This window comes from Podospora pseudopauciseta, assembly GCF_035222475.1.
Source record: "Podospora pseudopauciseta strain CBS 411.78 chromosome 5 map unlocalized CBS411.78m_5.2, whole genome shotgun sequence".
NCBI classification, from domain to species: domain Eukaryota; kingdom Fungi; phylum Ascomycota; class Sordariomycetes; order Sordariales; family Podosporaceae; genus Podospora; species Podospora pseudopauciseta.
The window spans coordinates 2060241-2081822 of NW_026946666.1; the positions used below are offsets into that span (position 1 = coordinate 2060241).

Below are 21582 nucleotides of genomic sequence, written 5' to 3' on the forward strand. Positions count from 1 at the left end.
TACCTTTGATTAGTTTTTGGTATGTAATTCTTATGAAGGTTTATAATAATACTGTTTGGAGCTATGTTAGTCCCTTACTTTTAATGTCTAATTTACTGCTTTAATAATAAGTAAAGCTACTTTTCTCTTTTCTTACGTTAAGCTCCAGCTTTTTTTTCACAAAAAAAGTTTATTTATTGTTATATTATTTTTTGAATAACTTAATTTTTTTGGAGTTATAGCATAATACAAGGTCTACTTACTTAATATTGAATAAAAATCAGGGTAAAAATACTAATAAACCTGTTTTTTGAACTAACTAGTTATTTTTTTTAAATAATTGATTGTTTTCAATGCTATAGTAGGCGACAGTCTTGATGAACTATTTACTTCTCTTACTATAAAGATTTTCCACTAGCTTTTTTATTTAATTCAATTAATTTACTTATTCTATGTATTCATCTCCATTATTTATTACTGTATTCCATATTAGTTTGTATGACTATTATCAAGGTTATTTCAGTTTTCTTCATGTATCTATTATACTTTATACTTCGAATGATAGGTAAAAAAATTATATCCCTTGTATATATTGGGCTTTGGCTTTTGCTTTAAAGTTTATTTTATGCCTGTATAATATATATGTTTAAACGATAGTATTTATTACTTTAAAACATTGAAAATGTTAAATTGACATTAATATTTTATTTTGTATTTTATATTTCATAATTTCTATATTTTTCTTATTCTTTTTAATTATTTTCAGATTTCTCTTTTATGCTTTTTTTCATTTTTATTTTGTTGTAATTTATCTTAAACCCTTTTCCTCAATATTTTTATTTTTGAGTTTAGATAAATGATTTTTTTAAACCAAAAGATTTTAAGATGTCTTCTTCTTTTTTTTTTCAACTTTTTGTCTTATAACTATAATAAAATAAGTATTTATAGGATTAAAATATACTATTTAATATGAAAAATTAAAATCATAATAGAAACAGAGTTAATGAATACTTAATATTGAAATTAATGATAAATAGTTCAAAATCATTGAAGAGGAAATGTTTAATTACTATCTGTAAAAGGCGTCAAGCACCTATTCACTTAAACGTTTTATTATTTTATTCTTGTAAACCTTAATAATTTTCTTAATATATATAAAAGTTTATAGTTGAAATAGCACATCGATGGTTTAGATGATACATTTGTTTGGAGTTTAAGAATATAATTGCAGTGCAAATATAAGTGTATATATTTATATACCGTATATAAAGCTTAGTTTAGTAATGAGAATATTTAAATTCTTTTTGATTTAAAATAGGTAGATTCATCAGTAGGAGTAGTTTCGTAAAAGTTTTAAATAATAAGATTGAAAATAACTATAAAACGTATTAGTAGTGAATCTTTTTCCTATAAAGTATCTATTTATATTCCTAATGTGCTCGTTATTATGAAATTATCAATTCATCAATACCATTAATATACAAAAAGAATAAGTACTTAATCATTTAATACTAATTCTCTTTTAAATCTTTTAACCTCTAAATTAATTATAATCATGACGCTATACGGTTGCGAGTAGGCGGTTATGAGTAGGATACTGGGTTAAGATTGTGTAAGAATTTTAAAGAAGAGAGAGTAGGAATAGGGTTATAGCTAATGAAAAAGTAGGAAGAGTATAGGTTGGGTGGGATATAGGCGGAGAAGGTAAAGTAAGCAATTTTTTTTAAAAAAAGAAGTAAGCTACATATTAACATTTCTTCTTTGTGTATATTTTATGATTATCTGAAATATAAAATTTTAATATCAGCCTCGATTTGTTCAGACTTTAACTTAAAATAATGATAAAATTAAAATATTACTATTTACGAAAGTTAAGATATTCTCAATATATTAGATATTTATGTATAATACCCTACTTATTATTATTAGGAGAACCGGCTTAATTTACATAGTTATAATATACCTATAGTAGAGTCTATAAGGTTATGTCACAGTTAAGCTAGCAGGCAAGACGAACCGTGTGCGGGGTACGACACCCACAGCTAATCGTTAGTAGAACCAATTAGGATGGGGAGTAAATAGCCTTACCTGTAAGATTATTGCCAAAAGCTAATGACCCAGAGCGGGATTTTTGCTAAGAGTTTATAATCCAGGGGACCAATAGGTCTATATATACGGAGGAAGTAGCTAATGTAAACAGAAAGCTCCGTAGTTAATAGTATAAGTAATGATCGTTGAAATTTTACCATTATTACTAAGGCAAGCCATTATTGTATATTATTTAGCTATACCGAATCAGAATTATTCAGAAGTGCTTTCGACTAGTATCCCTTTTGGAGGTTCTGGATAGAGGTTCGTTACAGGTTATAATTAACCTATAATAATTTCTCTATATTGATCACCTAAACAAATTAAACAAATAATAAATAGTTCTAATATTAATTTACCTCCTGAAGTAATAATATCCCCTTTAAAAATATTATAAAAAATAAACTTATCACTGCTGAAACTCAATAAATTAAATCCCTTACTAAGTACTATATTACTGTTCATAACTTAATTACTACCTTTACGCTTCAATATACTAATAAAGTTAAAAACCCTGTTATTCTTAAAGAAATTGCTTATTAGTATAAATAATAAAAATTAATAATTTCTTTTCTTATGTCATATAAAATAAATTTAAGATTGTTAACGTTATTTATAATGAAACAGCTGGCCTATATTTTAAGGAATCTATTCAAAATATGTTGTTTCAGTACAAGAAATCGTGGAAATTATATCCAATACGTGAAAGCCTGAGAGGCTTTTATAAATTTAATTTAATCAAAATCAAAAATTAGCTAAAGAAATCAAAGCGCTATTAAAATATGTTACTATAATTACCGACCTATATTTTAAATTTGACCGATATTTATATTTCATCTCTCTTCTTTAATTAAAGGATTACCCCACTTTTTTTACTTTAAAAAACATACTTAATAACGTTTTAATTAGTAAAACTAATGCTATAAAAAAGGTTGAACAATATTTAATCTATTAAATTCTGCAGTTTGTATAAATAAAAAGAATTATAGAAACTCACTCTCCTCAGAGTCTAATATTATACTACGTATAATAAAATAACTATTAACTTCTTTACTGATAGACCTAGCTAACAAGGTCTCTATAGGTAGATAGCTTTTTCATGAGGGTTAAAGTAAACAAGTTTAGGATCATGATATTTATATATATATTTCAATGTTTTTATTATTTTTAAATATAGTTTTTTTGACTAATCTCATAATATTCCAGCATTATATTTTCTTTTAAACTTTACTTTAAAAATATAAATATCATTTAAAGAATTAATATATCAATATATTTATAATCTTAAAAAGCTTGGCTAGCTAGCTAAGTGCTTATGGGTAGAGACTTTATTGTATATAAATATTAATTATTTTTAACTAAATACAGCTATTTCATTAAGTTTTCAAATAAAATCTAATCATAATAGTAGTTAAGTATAAGTTTACTATACAGTGTTTTATCAAAAATATGAAAAGCTATCATCAGATATATAGAGGGTTTATTACTCTTATTTTATTATATACTACTATCAGATCCTATAGCCTATACATATCTAATTAAAAACCAAAAGCATTATATAAACTAATTTTACTATACTGTCAGTACTGTAAATGCCTATAGTTATAGTGTTTTTAGTGTAGCGAAGCTCTATCTAGAATCTCTGAAAGGCATACTCGTTAAAGGCACTTCTGAATAATCCTCGTTTGGTATAGCTAAACAATGTATAATAAATAGCTTATCTAAATCACAATAGTCTTAGATACTAACGACTGTAACTTGTATTGCATACTACGGAACTATCTATCTACACTAGCATGTTCCTCCGTATATATAGACCTTAAGACCGTACACCGTTAACTTATAGACGGCCCTCGGTCCACTCTTGATTGGCCGATACTGGACCGCAGACCGTGAGCCCCGCCGCGGTTCCCAGTCTCTATTTTATTAGTCCGTTCCGTCTATGTAGACCGTGAGCTCCGCTCGATCGCTCGGTCCAGCCTTAATTAATTGGCGTAGCTTTATTATTTACTAAAACTATAATATAATACTTTCTCTTTAAGCTAAAGTCTCTATAGATTAGTTCTTTTTTATTATTAATGATATTATAAGTTTCTCCTTTTTATTTTTCTTTACTTCTTCTTATATTTAATTATATGTAAAAAATATTATTATAGAACTAAAAAAATAAAAATTCTCGCTTTACGAATCCTTTACTATGATTTTACCGTAATACTATACTTTACTATTTTTATAATACTTTAAGTACGTACGACTTAAAATTTTATACAACGGGTTTAATCTTTATTTTACTTATTAATAATTTTTTTTCTTATAGTATAATTAATCGTTTTATAGTAACTCGAGTAATTAAAGAATAGGATAGACTCGAGTGTAAAAAGTAAAAGCTTAAAAAGTAGTTTTCGTAATTAATTATTAAGTTTATCCGAGTAAAATAAATACGTTACTCCCTCCGTATTTACGAGAAGCGTCTTTTCGCGCGGTATATTTAGGAGGAGGATATTTAAGTAGCGTAGTTTACCGTTACGGCGCTACCTACTCTTTTGCCGGATATTTTTACGTGGCTGGACGCCGCCTAAAATATTATTCCTTACGTCCGGGACTTTTTTATAGGCTTTGATTAGCTTTTCTACCTTTTTTTTAATTTTAAGATAGCCGGTCTTTCCTTTCTAACACCTTAAAGTACCGTTAGTAACATACTTTCTATTTCCTAAATTAATTAAAATATATAATACTAGTTATATCTAAGTAACTTGATATTTTCTAATTCTATAATATAGTGTATAATACGTTGACTATTGTATCGAAGGTACGGGTTCGATTCCCGCTGACATTTTATATCTAAGTTTATAAATACCGTCCGTAAATTTAAAAACTCGTCTTTTTAGTTCCGCGTGGGTAGTGCGTCTTTAACCTTTATTTACGGTAGTTAAGGCGTATAGTATTACTTGGGCCTAGATTTCCTCGTACCTATTAACCTTATAGTATAACGCGTAGTATATTAATTACTTTCCTAAAGGCGCAGGTTCAATTTCCATCGAAATTCTTTTAGGTTTAGAAAAACCTAATAGATTTTCCTGAACCTAAATATAATTTTATTTATTTAGGTTTTAATTGGCTTAAGTATTACCGATAAAACTTTTTTTGTTTATTTAAATGGTTAAGATCTATCTTTAGTTTCCACGAGTTATTTATGATTAAACATTTTAAATAACTTTTATTAAAAAATAAATCTAATATTTCTTTTGTATTATACTTTTTTAATTCGTTCTCCGCATTTTTTTTCCACGTATTAATTCTATGTATTAATAATATAGATTCTAAAAGTGAGATATAAAGCGTATATAACTATAAACATATTGTATTAAGTAATTTCAGATGGAATACCGTTTCCGATATCTTTCTTTTAATTTCAATGAAAAGCTAGACTATAGAAAAGTAAGTTTATTTAAGCTTTTTAACACGTAAATTACGTATAGAAAAGAATATTATTTTCTCCCTCTGAAATAAAATCCTTTAAGCTTTTTGATATTACAATATTTCCTTATCCTTTCCTTTATATACTTTAGTTTTTATTGGAAGCTACCGTAAAATATATATAGTTTATTTACTTCAACTGTAGCCCTAGGTACTTTAACGCTAGGTCGCTACCGTAGGTTTATTTTATTTTTAAAATTCATAAAAAAATATAACTTTAATTATCTTTATTACTAATATATTATATATTCACTATATCATAAATAATAATTTAATTTAATCATTTTAACTAAAATAACACTATTTTACGAATATTATTTTTTAGTTTAATTAAACCGTTCCGTTTAAGCGTTTATTTAGAAGTAATAAACCGACAGTACTTTGTTTACTACCCTTTAATTTTATGGTTAACGCTCTTTAAACTTTCGATCGAATTTTGTATTACAATGCGTAATAAACTTCTTTAACTCTATATTTTATCATAATATTCCGTAGTACTATGTCCGCTAATTACTTTACTAATTAAAAATTCTTCACAAGGTAAAAAGTATATTTATTTCGTACATTTATTAACTACCGTTAATATACTATGATACTTAGCGTTAATTATTATATTTCTTATTTTTATTAATTTAGTAATAAAATTTCCTGTAACTAAATTCTATAATCGTTCTATTATTAGTAATAACTTTAGAAATCCGTAACGCTTATACTTCGTAACTTATATTCCCTCGCACGTATAATATAATGAAGTGATTTCCTTAACGTCGTTCTTATTCTTTAGTTCATTAAAGTATTATTTAATTTTTTCATAATCTTTATAATATTTATATATTATTCGAATTTCGTTGTATATATTTCTATTATTAATAGCGTCCTACTTTTTAGCTTTAATAACTCCTCAAAGGTATCATTGTAGTAGTCCGCTTACTGGCTAAATACGTTTACCCTAACGTTCTCCTAGCTATTTATATAATTAATTTAAAAATTAAATTCCGAAAGAAACTTTGACTATTGTATTTATTATACGTTAAAAGCCTTCGTAATAATAAAGTATTATAATTTCTTATAATCCGCATAAATCTATATTTATAATTAATAATATTAAAATATAGCCTCTACTCTTTAAACATTTCAATAATAATAAGTAATGTTGTATTATAAATTAAATAGTTTTAATACATTTGTTTTGATTTCTGTAAGAAAAAAAAAAAGGTTATTAGATATAGCTCTCAATTGTTATTTCGCTAACTTAATTATCTACCTCTTGTATAGTTTAATATATTAGCCTTGATTTTAAGTAATTGATTAAAGTTTAATAATTCAAAAAGGTATACCAATTAAAGTTTTCCTCAAAGCTTACTTTTTACCTTAATAGTACCTAATAACTATAACCTTTATAATTCTCGGTCCTTTAGATAGAGTAATTAATATAATATCCTGTTTTATTCGAATTACTTAAGTAATTTATGATCTTTTTTAAATTCGGTTACTTTATTATGATTAAAATACTTAAAGTTATGTTTATGTTAGCCCGGCATTACGGCTTTTATTATTAAATAGCGTTAATATTTATCGGTCCTAAGTATATAGTATCGGAGTAATTAATATTAAAGTATCTCCGTTTGTACTTGTCGTTACTATTATCACTGTAGGACCCCCTATTATTACCTTTCTTTTTCGTACGACGTTAAAACTATTAATCGTCGATCCAAATAACTATAATGATATATTAATTAATGATATTAAGCTTCGATTCTTGATATAATTTATCTTTTACCTTTTCCTTAAAACTATTATAGAAGAATTATATTAACCCCTTATCGTTAATAGTATTACGTAGGCTATGGATATTAAACAACATAGCTCTATCTTTAAGTTTAGTAGCCGCAAAGATTACTTTTAACTTTTCGTTAATAAACTAGTTTAAGTATTAGCGACAATAGGTTTTACGTTAGATTAAAAACCCTTTAAGTTTACCTTTCTTCTTTTATAGAACTTTAGTGCCTGGAATTTAATAGTCGATTTAAATATAATCGAAATAGTAAAAATCTATTCCCGAGTTTACTAAACCTTATCTTTAAGTTCCTTAAAGCGCTTAATAACCTATTTTACCGTAATAAGTATAGGTTTAGTATTAGTAGAAGATCCCTCGCTAAAATTGAAGTAAATATATAATATATAACGAACTCCTATCTAGAATCTTTAACAGGGATATTAGTTAAAGATATTCCTAAATAATCCTAGTTCAGTGCAGTAGAATAATATATAATAAATAGCTTGTCTTAATTATAATAGTTTAAAATACTAACAATTGTAATTTATATTGTATACTGCGGAACTGTTTATCTATAGTAGCTAGTTCCTCCGTATATATAGACTTTGGGACCGTGGACCGTTGACTTACAGACGGTCCTCAGTCCACTCCTGATTGGGTGATACTAGATTGTGAGCCCCGCCGCGGTCTCCGGTCCCCATCTTATTTATTAGTCCGTTCCGTTTATTTGGACCGTGAGCCCCGCTTGATCGCTCGGTCCAGCCCTAATTGGTTCTCGTGGCCCTACTGTCTCCCAAAACCGTGACACTTAGGCCTCTATATTATAGCTTTTAAAAATAATATATTAGGAAAAAGTATTAGTATATAATAAATAAATATAAGTAGTGCATAATGCTGATTTTTGGGGGTGCTATACACTTTCTAATATTTTTCCAAAAAAAATTAATAATAATTTTAAATTTTACTTATAATTTTATTTTACATTTATTTTTAGTTAAGGGCTAACTTTAAACATCACTATATTACTACTGAAGCAATATAAAAAAAACATGATTGTCTACCATTGCTGGGTTTCTAGTTTATAAGTTAAGAGGTACCCAATACTGTAGCAGACTTGAAGTTATATTCCACCGTCTGTATCCGTTGGCAGCTCGCGGGTCCTCTCAATAGCAGCAAGCTCAACCTGTGGGCCCATAAATTCCTTCATCGCACAGTATGATGATGACTCAGATAATAACCCAGATGTATCAGAGCATGCGAAATTTGCCTGTTTAAAATCGACAATCTCAGTTCATTTCTCTCCACGCCATAAGGGGGTATTGTTACTTACCCTCCCTGTCATGGGTATCTGTTTAATCCAGCCCCTAGCTCTCGCCAAATCAGCCCATGCCACCAGAACATTTTCCTCGTCCGCTATGGTCACAAATGACATGGCGAACAATTCACTTTTTGCTGTAAGTCCCTTCGAGATAGCTACTCTTCTGATATCGATGGGACTGGGATTCAAGTTGGACACTTGAAAAACGTAACCTCTGTCGTTAATCATGACCAGCTCCCGGCCTGAGGGGAGAAGGCAGCACCCTGAATTCTAATTCCTAGTTTGGTGGATTTACCAGGCCCGTCAACTTTAATCTCACTCCTGTGTCCGTCCTGCGGCTGTATCAAAATAGGAGTGCCGGATTGGGTCCAGGTCGTAATACAAACCAACGTCCCCTCGCCATCCGATCCAGGTCGAAATATGGCCGCGGACAAACCGTTGTCCTCTGATTCGTGAAGTGGGACTAAATATCGGCAGGCTGCCAGCTCTTGGAACTCGTGAAATGGGAATCGCCAAGAAAATATCTGCACTAGCCCCGTTTTCGAACTTCTTGTGCTCGCTAGAAGTGTGAACCCATCCTGAGAGAATGTCAGGGTGTCGACTGACGGACATCCCCTGCAATCCCGGTGCGATGATGCATGTAGACGGTCTTCTCGCGGTTGCTCTGATGTTTTTGCCTTGAAGAAACGCACAGTGGCATTCTCAAAACCAACCACCGCATAGTTTTCCTCTCGGTCAATCGCTAATGCTTTTGCCCATAATGTGGATGGGATGCGGTACTCTATAACTGAGACGGTAGGTTGCACGAGATTCACAATACGCAGCTGCAAGTCGTCACACTGTGTCGAAAATGGAGAAAGATGGTAATGCAAACCGTAAGTTTCTGATCTCTTGTTCCAATAACATATGCTAAATGAGTCCTGGCGACGGCTGCCAGGATACAAGTGCTCTCTGGCTGAATGGCCCGCATCATGGTGGGAGGGGTGTTGGCAACATCCCACACATGTATGAGCAGCTGGGTCCAAAATAGAGCGAGGGTAGAGCTTTGCGAGAGAGTAACATTGATATTCTTCGACGATTTCCCTCTCCCTTGATGTTTCTGGATGACAAGGGGAGTCAGAGTGATTTCCTCGAGCTTTTGGGCTTCAAGCGTAGTCGAAGACAAGGAACTCGAGTCTGCTATTACGCCAGCAGGTGGTTTTTTGCTAGTTGTAAACTTCAGCCTCCATTTCGACGTTCCTTTCTCCGCCGACGTTACCACGGGACAGATCTCGGGGTGTTTATGGATGAAGCCTCATATGTGTCATGCTGCAGCCGTTTAAATATAGGCGAGTCGTGGGAGAAGGTGGGCCGATCTGTTAGCAAGGCTGGATCAAGCTTGTCATGATGGTCCGAAAGTTTGCTTCTGTTGTCTGCTTGTGATTGTTGATGACGTAGCGGTAATGGGCTTTGGGAGTGATTGGGGCTTTGAGGCGACAGAAGCCCAGTATACAGAGAGCCAATGGGATCTATGGATACAGGGCTGGAAAGAAACATCTTTGGTTGGTGCGAAGAGCCATAGGCTTCGTGTCCGCCCAATTTCCCAGCTCCTATACGGAGCGTATTGCCGTATTCTAGTGACGTGAAGCCGCTCGTCTGTGTCTTGGGCGGCCGTAGTAGAAATTGTGTGGGTAAATGACGTTGCAGGCTGACGGTGTCAGCATCAAGGTGAAGTGGTTCCAGTAGTTCCCAAGTTTGCCGTACTGTTGATATCTCCCGTGAAATGGTGATGGCTTCTCCGCAGTGTATGCATCTTGTTTTGGGTGGAAGCTGTCTAGCAACATGACCATGTTCGGTAGGCTTGCAGAGGAAAGCGATTAACCACCTTGGAAGAGAGAGAGGGGGTTCGTGACCTAGGAAAAAAAGAGAAGACTCACAGTATTGATGTCCGTTGGGTTCAACTGAGATGCACCTATGATGTGACATTCCGGGCAATTCACAGAGTACAGACCAGGCCGCTGATTCGGCATGAACTGCCCACTGGGATTGTCCTGAAGAGCAATGTTTCTGACAACCTGAGACATGTTATGGACCATCTCCCGGTCACTGACGCGTTGAATAGCCTGACGGGCTACAAGCCTCGCGAATAGAGCATCCAATGCATCCAGTTCGAATTCCTCGACACAGATCCCTGCGGTGTCTTGATGAGATAGGTCCAGGGTGTCGGGTAAGACTATACGAAAAATAGTGCTCAGTGTTGCAACCATCTCCACCCGGGAGAATTGGGGGGGGGGATACGTAAGGCATCGAGCGCACTCAGAACAGCATTTCTGGAATGCGCCAGGGCTGGCTCGAGACGCAGTTCTCGAGTCTCCTTGTGGGCAGCATATTGGATTGAGGCGGCAACTACGAATTGCGACACGTCTCGTAATGCTAGATATTTTACAAGCCAGTCTCCAGAGTAGCCTGCTGGCACAATGTCGGCGATAGCAGCGGGCTGAAGACAGGGGGGGAACGGAGACTACGAGACAACATTCGGGTTAGCGGATGACAGACCATGAAGTGCGAGGTAGTATAAAGGTTGGTCCCCCTACCAGCTGCGATGCCAAATTTGGTAGTCCGGATGCCAATGCAGGGGGGAGACCCAAGCTGTCAGGGTCAAGGTGGAGCTGGGTAGTGATCTCCTTGCAAGCTGCGAGTGGAAACGAGTTCGGGCCGGGAAAGCTATCGAAAACCTGCTCCAAGAGACCGTGAATGTGAGAAAAACGCTCACGGCGGTCTCGAGATCGCTGGATCGCTGGGGATGGCACCGCCGCTTCGCACTTCTCAGATGCCTTCCCCAGCTGATTACCGGTGATTAAGCCTAATCTTGTTTCGATTGGGCTGTTTTCGCTCTTCATCTGTATGTCAACATCTCCAAGAGGTGTTGGTCCTGAAGTGCACAATGAGTCGGAAGGACAGGGTAGATTCGGGACAGAAATTGGGAAATGATAGGCAGTTGAGAAAGGGGGGAGGGGTAGGACGAGTCTGTACCCGGCCACCAAAGCGAAGCTAAGGACTAGGTTTACGGCTTTGGTGGGAGGGGGTGGAATACCATCTGAGCAATGCCGTGGTCCCCTCCATTGGCTTGGGGTTGGCCGGGCAGGGTGCACAGGAACAAGAAGCACGAGGGGGTGAAGGTCTGTGGAATATAAGTGGCTGGGTTCGCAACCACATCTCACGGTGGTGCACAAAGTGAACATATATGATGCGAGCCCGGAACAGTTGTCGGGAGAAGCTACCACTCGCCGTACTAATGAAGGGTTGCAAAAGGAGCCATGTGTGATGTTTGGTTCATCTGTAGCCATTGTGCGAGTCTCTCTGAGCCAGCTCCAAGACCTGCGGTTCAATATGGAGCAGCTTGGGATCTCAAGGGACCCAGTCGTCAGGTTGCCACAGCCAAATAGAGAGTTACACTAGGTGTGCAGACATGGGACAGTTGAGACTTGGCATGCAGATCAAAAGAACGCTAGCACTGGCGGGGTTAAGGTGTGGCTTGCTGCTTGCATCTACATTTCACCGTTGAAGGTACCGTGCCACTTCTGGTCACCCACATCTGAACCCACATGCCGGATAGCGACCTTGTTTAGCTTCTGAGTGGTTGCCATGCTGGGTTTGTTTGCTCCTGCCCTGATTCGTTCGGATTTTAACCCCATGATTGTAATGCAGCACCCAACACGCTTTGCCATACTCCACACCACTTGGAATCCCAGTTTGCTGAAGGAGCAAATTTATAATAACCATTAGTATCCCATCAGTCACCAGCCCTGCCAGGTGTTGGAAACATGGTGGTATCCAGGACAAGCAACGATTTGATCATATACTGATTCCACTTACCAGAACGTTCGACAACTTACTCAGTCTAGTAGACCGATTTGTTTTCAGGATGATTCCTGGCGAATCTGTGTCCTGGTCGGGTCAACCTGCCACGGACTACGAAAAGCCAGAGGCATTGAACCCTCAAATCTTCACACGGGGCCCTCAGCTGGATGGCGAAGCCACTCTACATGGCTACGAGGACCCGAACCCTCCCGGGAACACCAAAAATTTCGTGGAGAGAGCTTATGGTATGTTGGGAGGGAGAATTTATGTCCTTTTTCATGCCTGTTAATTGACACTTGAGGTTTCATAAGGCGAGTATTGGACGAGAGACATATAAACGTAAGATCCCCGGACTTGGACGCGGCCGAGTATCGCCGCCGTATCAACTAACTAGATGTTACGGATCTAGATGATCGCATTTTCTGGGTGGGTCATTGCTTGTGCTTCTTTGCACCCGAATACCGGACTAACCAAGGCTTCTGAGTGGTAGCAAAATAGGCAATGGTATGTACCCTATTTCTCAACAGAATAGGTGTTGAGGACTTATTAATAGCTGGCATAGGACTTTTTTTAGGAAGTGGGAGATCACTTGCGAGCGCGGGTCCTGGCGGTGCAGTTATCTGTTACAAACTCATAGGAACAGATAAGATGTTTGATTGTTACCAGCACTTCAACCCGATGGCATGAAGCTAATTCATACACATACATTAAGTCATTGCCTCAGCGATAAGCTGTCTTGTCAGTTCAGAATTTCCATTTATCCTGTGTCATTTGTCCCGACCTACTGACCGTGACGTCCCACAGGGTGAAATGATTGCGTTGATGCCGGTCAACGCCCCTGTCATGGAATTTCCCCGCCGTTTCATGAGTCGTGGTGTAGGATTTGCTGTTGGGTGGGTCTATTGGTTGGTATTTCATGATTCACAGTGAATATGCCACTGTAAAGGCTTGTCCCATACCCTGACAACTCCGTGTCCAAACAGGTTTGCATACGCTGTACTGGCCGGTGAGCAGCTAGTGGCAGTATCAAATGCCATCAAATTCCGTTATGATGACGGAATAACTTCTCTCCATTGGGAGGTGGGTCAGAGGGTTGATAATGCCGTGTGGATATCCGTGTTTTTGATTCTGGTCATATTGTTCAATATGTTTCCAGTCCGAGTAAGTATGACCTGTCGGAAACTCTAGCAGACCCATGCTAATGCTGCCATTCAAGGTTTTTGGCGAATTGGAATACATTTTCGCCTGTTTCAAGCTCAAGTTTATCATATTACTGATCATGGTGGGTGCAACTTCTGGTGTCTTGGATTATCACTATTCCTTTCTCCGTGTTACTCATATTGGTGATGACTAGATGATGTTTTTTCTATCTATTTTTCAGCATCAGTTTACACCTTCCACTACCCCATTTGTTCCGGCGTGCCAGCTACTTACATTACGTCGTCGAAGCTTGAGGGGAAGCCTACTATCATGAACCTCTTGGCACTCGATGTGAGTTCTGATACACCAACGAGACAGGGCATGGTGACGATCCACACAGATTGGAATCATTCTTACTCGTTTTTCAACCTTGTGTACAACGCCAAGGACGAGAATCTGAAAGTCGAACATTCCATTGAAGGGTCACTGGGAGCTCTTCTAGGTGTCCGGTAAGCACGATACTCAGCTGTCGTGATTGGCCGTTGACGTGGCTAAGACTCCGCGCAAAGGACAACATTCACGAGTGTCATGTTCTCTTATATCGGCATGGATATCGTCGCAGCTACAGCAGCAGAGAGCCGAGCATTGAGTGACGTCGAGAGTATGAAAATGGCCGCTCGCAAAATCAACCTTCGTGTCATTACGTTGTATTCGCTGGCCATGCTCACCGCATCGTTTGTTGTCCCCATGGATCACCCTTTCATCAATGGCCACAGTACCCCGGTCGGTGCACGCTCCATTTTCATTATCGCCGTCGTGGAGGCTGGTATGCCCAAAGTTGCCCACTTTTTCAGCGGAGTCTTTGTCTTCTCGGCCTTCACTTGCGGTGTTAACTCTATGTATATCGTGACAAGGGTTTTGCATACCCTGGCTCTTTGCGGTCAGACCGGCCCTGAGTTTATTACGAGACGTCTTCGCCAGTGTCGATCTGGGGTGCCAGTGAGAGCGGTTTTGATGACAGGTGTCATCATGATGGTCGCTTACACGGGCCGTGAAGGCTCAGTTGGGGCAGTAAGTACTGCTGCCCTTCTGGGTGGGCATCTGCTGATTCATAATGCCACAATTAGAGACTTGACGAGCTAGCCAACAACTGCACTGTATCCTGTAATTCCCTCTTCCCTATATCACCATGCATGCTTTGAAACCCGAGTGAGACCGACTGGCTAATAAACATGCACAGGTCTCGTGTAAGTGAAAGCTATATTTACCGGATTTCTTTCTAGATTCTGGGTTAGCCTTTTAAGAAAAACGCCAGGGTACTGATGAATGTGTCTAGTGTTTATGCCTCCATATGTGCAACCTATCTGTACTTTTTCCGGACGTGAGTCTTCCACAAGTTGAATTTCTCAGCCATTTGCAGCTTTGACATCTCACCTCTAGACTTGAAGATGCCAAAATATACGGCAATACGTCTGAGTCACAGGCAGCGAGCTATGATCGAGACAACCCTCGGTATCCATACAAGTCCCACGGGCAATGGCTCAAAGCTTGCTATGGGTTAGTTGCTTGTGTCGTTCTTATCCTCTTCAACGGGGTAGGCGCCTTTATTGAGCCCTTCAGCATTCGCAAGTTCATTGCTGCTTATATTAGTGTAAGTGCTCGAGCTCAGGCGGATTGCCAGCGCAGCGCACGATACTGACCAATCATAGCTTCCGGTGTTCATTTGACTCATCTTGTGTTATAATATCCGTAAACACGGGTTCCGGTTTAGGGATTGGTGGACAGACAAGTCGGGCGACTTGAGCCAGACCGTGCAGGCTTCAAGCCATACGTGGAAGGGAAGGCTCGAGTTCCCTGACAGTGGCATCACAAGACACAACTGGGCAGACTTTGTTCATTGGGTCTGGGTATGGCTGAAGTAAAGTGGATATAGCTAAACAGCAACGCTGCACCTCTTAACTTTGTGGAGATGAAAGTACTGAAGTATTATGGCGAAGCTATTGTGTATAGTTATATTACGGGGCTTGGGAGAATCTGTCCCGTTGCTAGTTAGCTGCTTCTCGTATCAATCTCATGCCCCGGCACACTCGTGCAAGAAAATTCAAGGTGGTTATCGAATCAAAGGCCCGACAAAATAATCAAGAAGAGCTTAGGGGTCATTGAACATTCATCATGTTGCTATACTCGAGGCCAATATTCTATTTCTATACCGCCTGTAACTAGGTAACAAAGTTCCTCCAAACTGTCGTTATCTCCGTTTCCTGTCCATAACGTACGGGGAAAGATATTGATATATATAGAGATCGTTTGTTTGTCTGAAAAGCTGAAAGAAACACTTCAAAGTCACCACATGTCATGGTGAAACAGAGCTTTGGTTTGAATCAATTAGAGGCCAACGATATGGCCACAGACAAAACTAAACACTCGTTTTGATGCCTATGATTCTACCGTTCTCATATACACAGTGTAGGCATACAACCAAAAGCACTGTCATATTATACACATATACACACGCCTTGTCCCATTGTCAAACCAAACCCACGACTTATACCGACAGATCAGGACAGCCCAGAGGTACACACGTAGGAGCAGGCATTGCCAGTTGCAAAAAATGCCCATATCTAATTGGAAACGCCCCATGATGCACCATGCCAGTGAAAAAGGCCCTTTGATAATTTACATTATACATACGCATTCAACCCAGAAAAGACAAGTGAATGACGCTACCCCTGCAAGTGATACTCATCTACAAAAGCATCTTACGGGGATCCTCAATGTACTCCTTTACCTTGACCAAGAACTGCACGGCCTCTCTGCCGTCAAGAAGACGATGGTCATAGGTAAGTGCCAGGTACATCATGGGACGGATCTCAATCTTGCCATTGACGACAACTGGGCGCTCCTTAGTGGCATGAAGACCAAGCACGGCGCTTTGGGGAAGGTTGATGATGGGGGTGCCCATGAGGGAACCGAAGACACCACCGTTGCTGATGGTGAAGGTACCGCCAGCCATGTCCTCAATAGTGAGCTTGCCGTCGCGAGCCTGTTAAAAGGGTTTCCATGTTAGGGTCTGAGACTTGCAGAGCTTTTTTGCAAATGGTGATTTTAGACGTACCTTCTTGCCCAGCTCAGCGATGGACCTCTCGATGCCAACAAGATCCATAGCCTCAGCGTTGCGGACAACAGGGGTAACGAGACCCTTCTCAGTAGCAACAGCAACGCTGATGTCGACGTAGTCCCTGTAGACGATGGTATCACCGCCATTGGGACCTTCAATCGAGGCGTTGACGGCAGGAATATCGCGCATGGCAAGTACGGCAGCACGCGAGAAAGCGCTCATGAAGCCAAGTTTGACACCAGTCTTCTTGAGAACCTCCTCCTTGTACTTGTTGCGGAATTCCATCAGAGCTGACATGTCGACCTCGTTGAATGTGGTCAGAGAAGCGGCGGTGTTTTGAGACTGCTTCAAGCGCTCGGCAATGCGAAGACGCATCCGGTTCATCTTGACCTGTTGGGCTTCAGTCAGCAAAAGGGCACGCTTAGCTGGCAGTGTGATTGTGCAAGTATAATCGTACCCTCTTCTCCTCGCGGTTGCCCAGAGTGGCGGGCTTCTCAGGGGCGGCCACTGGAGCGGGCTTGCTCTTGGGTTCTGGTGTCTCCTGTTTAGGGGGGGCAGGGGCAGAGGCATCAGGCTTGCTCTCCTCCTGCTTGGGCTCGGGAGCCTTCTCAGGCTCGGCCTTCTTTTCGGGAGCCGATTCCTTGGGCTCAGCGGCAGGCTTGTCGCCCGACGGCGCACCTCCAAGCTCGATACGCACGAGATCCTGGCCAACAACGACGGTATCCTCCTCGTTGGCGAGGAACTCCTTGATGACACCGGCCTCAGGAGCATTGACAGCAACATCAATCTGTTGCGTTACGGCACATCAGTTAGACCGGAAGCAAGTGACACAACAGGACTTCGCGGAAGAGTCCTGATGGGCTGGGCTATGCGTACCTTGTCGGTCTCAATGGTCGCAATCTCCTCATCCTGCTCAACAAAGTCACCAACTGACTTGTTCCACTGCTTCAGAGTACCCTCGCTGATCGACTCGGCCATTTGCGGCACCTTGACGATCTTGTCAGCATATGTCCGCACATGTTGGAACTGCAGGGGCAGTTGTCGCAGGGCTGTATTGTTGTTGTAGAGCGCAAATTTGGGAGCAGCGCGAGCCGCAAGTCGGAGACCTCTGTACACCATACTGTCGACGTGCTTATGCTAGGACGAGTATGTGGTTGTTTACTGCGGGAATTCGTAGATCGGGTGCAGCACGAGCCTGGGTTCGGCAGAGAGACGCGGGAGGTTCGAGTCAACAGCTTTTTTGGCTGGGAAAGAGCGCAAGGCAGGGTGAGGTCACGAACAAAAGATGCCGCGTAAAGACCGCACTGGGCAACCAAATGATGAATTTGACCTTGTGCGCTGCGACGGGCTGGTCGAGACGTTGAGGGAGGAGTCTTGAGAGCGAGGAGTGATGTGCAGGCAAGAGGTTGAATTGCGCCGTTGAGACAGGAGGTTGCTTTCCGAAATCCAGGTTGGAAAAAAATAGCTACTGCGTCCAGTTGGCAGACTCACAATCCTTGCACGAAGCACACAGCTGGGAGCGGCGCCACGGCGCTGCCGGCGCATCACGGCTAACATATTGCACGGCCTCCACTCGCCAACCGTCTGGTGACCTCAACTTGCAGCAGCTTTGGCGTGGCGGCCAAAGTACTCACCGGGGCCGCACGGGTCTCTCTGGGCTCGGCAATATGGAACGGAACGTCAGCGCCTTGGGACTCAAACGTCGTTGGCTAGGTAGGCTGTCTGACAGTCGGGAGCCCCACCGACCGGTGCTTGAGCGGTTGCAGCTTAATCCGCTCCGGCAGCCCATCTCGCGGGTTCGGGTTGGAGAAGCAGCAGCGAGCCACCATCACCCACGATGAGACTGTGGCCTGAGGCAGAAACACCTTGAAGCTTGGCAGCAAGCTCCCTCCAATCCACTTTGTCATTTGAGCTCAAACCCGACGACCTCATATCCACGTCCGCGACCCTCGTCCACCCCTTGCTATTGGACCTGGGACTAACGCTGCTTGATCTTTCGAATCTGCTTTCTGGGCCTTGACGCTCAGCACGGCGGTTGAGGCGCCGAACACACTGCAACCCAGATTGACCGAGGTTTTCGACGTCACGATCCCGCAAAGCTGCCCATTATGTCCTCCCGGATGGCGGCATTGTCAGTTATATCCCCACATCTTCACCATACCATGTCACAGGTCGTCCACTGACATCGTCTTCTAGGTCGCTTTATCGCCGCTCTTTGAAGCTCGCGCTCGACTGGTCGGTACACCGTGATGTCTGGCGCGGCCAGGCGCTCTACATCCGCTCCCTGTTTGAGCAGAACCGGGCTGTCACCGACCCCAGACTACAGCGTGTACGCTTTCTATCCGACGACCCTTGATGCCGAAGACAGGAGATATAGCAACTGACAAGAAGGTTCACGAACATGTACAGGCGCTGTTGAAAGAGACAGAGAAGTTGTTGGAGAAGTGGAAGCACCCCGACCCTTATATCCCCCCAACGGCCCCCGGAGGTATGCCCCACACAACCTTTATAACCTATTGAGGCAAGATATACTGACAATACTCCACAGGATCCAAGTACGAGAGAAACTTGCCAGTCCCCAACCTCGATCGTGAGTTTGCAGCACTCCCTATCATTCTCAATGTGCAAGTCGCCTGGCTGACATGTTTTCGTGTGCAGCTCCCCCGCCGCTCAAGTTCTGATCTAGCATTGGCAATGGAGATGGAATGTACATAAGTTTAGACGAGGAGACTGGAACGGAGAACAGACACATGCCATGGGCGACGTCGAATGCAAAGTGGTTGCCTCCAACCTGTAGCTTCCAGATGGGCGTATCTTGACAAAAGCTTAGTTTCGTGCTGAGAGCATTCACCTGACATCATTGACCGGTGCAAAACGATCTCGAGATCCAGCGACACCATACCTCAACAGCGGATGGATTTTCCGGCCTAGCCTGAGACGCTCGTAGCTTCACCACTGTAATGCAGGACAACCCAGAACCGATACAGCAGGACAATGGCAAAATAAAATGATGATCTTTAGAAGGTATTCTCATTCGTGCCCATCCATGACCATGCCCATCATGGAATTAATGTACAACCCGCAAACGCGATAAAAAGCAACCGTTGACCCTAGACCGTGACCCCAATATCATGAACCCAACGTGCCGACCGAAAAATGAAAGCAGAAAAGACGACAAAATTCCACAACCCATTTACAGCTCTTGCGAGGCGTTCTTTCCGGGCTTGGTGCCAGTCTTCTTGGGAAGAAGGTCTGAAAACATGTTAGAACCATTGATACCGGTGCAGATGTGAAGAAAAACCTACTCTGGTGAATGTTGGGAAGGACACCACCCTGGGCAATGGTGACGTGCCCAAGGAGCTTGTTCAACTCCTCATCGTTGCGGATGGCGAGCTGGAGATGACGGGGGATGATACGGGTCTTCTTGTTGTCACGAGCGGCGTTGCCAGCCAACTCGAGGATTTCGGCAGCGAGGTACTCAAGAACAGCGGCGAGGTAGACGGGAGCACCGGCACCGACACGCTGAGCGTAGTTGCCCTTGCGGAGAAGACGGTGAACACGGCCGACGGGGAAAGCCAAACCAGCCTTGGAAGAACGACTGCAAGCGACATGTTGTTAGCAACGAGAACTAAAGAGAGGATGAGAAAACGCGTCTAAAACGCGAGAGGACATCCAGATCGGGACCTCAGAGGTCCAGACCGTGATGCGCCTGGCAGGTTTTGAGCGGCTCGCGTGGGAAAGACTCACGATTGCGCGTTCTTGCCGCTGCTCGCCTTGCCACCGGACTTGCCGCCGCCAGTCATTTTGATAGAGTTGAGTGGGTGGAAAAGTTGAGAAAAAGTTGGTGTAGTTGGGCAAGGACGAGAGACTCAAAGGTCTGGATGGGTTGGTTGATGGTAGAGCGGAAGTTTGCTGATGGAAAATGGAATGGATGGGAGAAGCAGAGTGCTGGTGGGGGATGTGTGAGTTAAGTAGTTTTCGCGTAGAGCGCCAGATCACGGATCACCCGCGCCTTTCACAATGTTGATCAGGGCCAATGGGGCTAGTCCCAAAACAGGGCGTGGCAGCTGGTGTGGCACCCCAGGCTGCAAGGGTAAAAAAATCGGGCAGAACAACCACAAAGCCGGCAATTGGGTGGTTGCAGCGCAGCGACCAGCAAAAACTGAATCAGGCTGCCCACAAAAAAAAAGGGCCACAGACCAGGAACGCTTGTGTCGATTTTGATGTTCCTGATTGTACAAATATCGCGCCATCCCCCGACCGCGTTCTGTCGCGCATCCTAACTGACTGCACTCCATGGTCCCTTTTTTTCTTCTCTCCTGCCACTGCGCGTCTTCGAAAAATGAAAAAACAGGGGCCATCCTCTGTGATTCGACACCGGCAAAATCAGCAATCACAACAATCCACAGCACTAGCAACCACAACCACCCTGCCGTCTTTGGTCATGGAGCTTGGCTGACTGATTTACTCAGATCACTTGGACTCATCTGACCGCTCTGCCCCAGGCCGCCTCGACCCTCGAACCCCAGTACCTGAAGTTCATTGCAACTCAGTCTGGTCTCCCAGCCGACCTGACTTTGCAATCTGGGACAACTCATACTTGTCCACTTGGTTCTGGTTGGCTCTTGTCGTTCTTGTTGTTTGTTTGGCTTTTTGTGCCATTTTTGTCCATCAAAATTGACCGAGCTTGTGGGTTTCGCTCATCCGAGTCTTTTATTTTTATTTTTTTAGGACCCTCTGGTCTGTCTACCTTGTGTGTTGAAGCATGGTTCATTCTGGAATGGACTGGTTGGGTTCGCTTGGCATGTTGGAGTTTTTTTGGTCAACCCAGGCTGACAAGTCCAT

The 21582-nt window shown here is 41.2% G+C and overlaps 5 protein-coding genes across 5 annotated transcripts; 2 read left to right on the top strand and 3 right to left on the bottom strand.

The window, feature by feature from the left end:
* Positions 1-8441: 8441 nt before the first annotated feature.
* On the bottom strand, positions 8442-11518 carry QC763_505330 (uncharacterized protein; the record flags this gene model as incomplete). The annotated part of the gene is made up of 8 exons (XM_062913127.1): positions 8442-8588; positions 8652-8881; positions 8902-9478; positions 9514-9855; positions 9906-10478; positions 10556-10851; positions 10917-11115; positions 11213-11518. The coding sequence occupies 8 exons, from the start codon at positions 11516-11518 to the stop codon at positions 8442-8444; spliced, it is 2670 nt and encodes an 889-aa protein (XP_062764387.1).
* A 681-nt stretch (positions 11519-12199) lies between these two features.
* QC763_0085850 (uncharacterized protein) lies at positions 12200-15737 on the top strand. The gene is made up of 14 exons (XM_062906189.1): positions 12200-12724; positions 12791-12818; positions 12874-12905; positions 13027-13122; positions 13192-13217; positions 13284-13384; positions 13463-13640; positions 13696-13761; positions 13834-13861; positions 13929-13970; positions 14020-14128; positions 14189-14690; positions 15103-15270; positions 15329-15737. The coding sequence occupies exons 12-14, from the start codon at positions 14208-14210 to the stop codon at positions 15344-15346; spliced, it is 669 nt and encodes a 222-aa protein (XP_062764388.1). The 5' UTR covers positions 12200-12724; positions 12791-12818; positions 12874-12905; positions 13027-13122; positions 13192-13217; positions 13284-13384; positions 13463-13640; positions 13696-13761; positions 13834-13861; positions 13929-13970; positions 14020-14128; positions 14189-14207; the 3' UTR covers positions 15347-15737.
* A 300-nt stretch (positions 15738-16037) lies between these two features.
* Positions 16038-18509, bottom strand: KGD2 (2-oxoglutarate dehydrogenase complex E2 component). Its single transcript, XM_062913128.1, has 4 exons — positions 17614-18509; positions 17195-17524; positions 16735-17127; positions 16038-16662 (listed from the first exon to the last, which is right to left on the bottom strand). Exons 1-4 carry the CDS (start codon positions 17854-17856, stop codon positions 16366-16368), a joined length of 1263 nt encoding a protein of 420 aa, XP_062764389.1. The 5' UTR covers positions 17857-18509; the 3' UTR covers positions 16038-16365.
* Positions 18510-18566: 57 nt separating this feature from the next.
* QC763_505380 (uncharacterized protein) lies at positions 18567-19599 on the top strand. The gene is made up of 5 exons (XM_062913129.1): positions 18567-18868; positions 18934-19066; positions 19147-19225; positions 19286-19327; positions 19396-19599. Exons 1-5 carry the CDS (start codon positions 18846-18848, stop codon positions 19416-19418), a joined length of 300 nt encoding a protein of 99 aa, XP_062764390.1. The 5' UTR covers positions 18567-18845; the 3' UTR covers positions 19419-19599.
* A 145-nt stretch (positions 19600-19744) lies between these two features.
* On the bottom strand, positions 19745-21396 carry HTA1 (histone H2A). Its single transcript, XM_062913130.1, has 3 exons — positions 20485-21396; positions 20043-20335; positions 19745-19989 (listed from the first exon to the last, which is right to left on the bottom strand). The coding sequence occupies exons 1-3, from the start codon at positions 20538-20540 to the stop codon at positions 19931-19933; spliced, it is 408 nt and encodes a 135-aa protein (XP_062764391.1). The 5' UTR covers positions 20541-21396; the 3' UTR covers positions 19745-19930.
* Between the last annotated feature and the right edge of the window lie 186 nt (positions 21397-21582).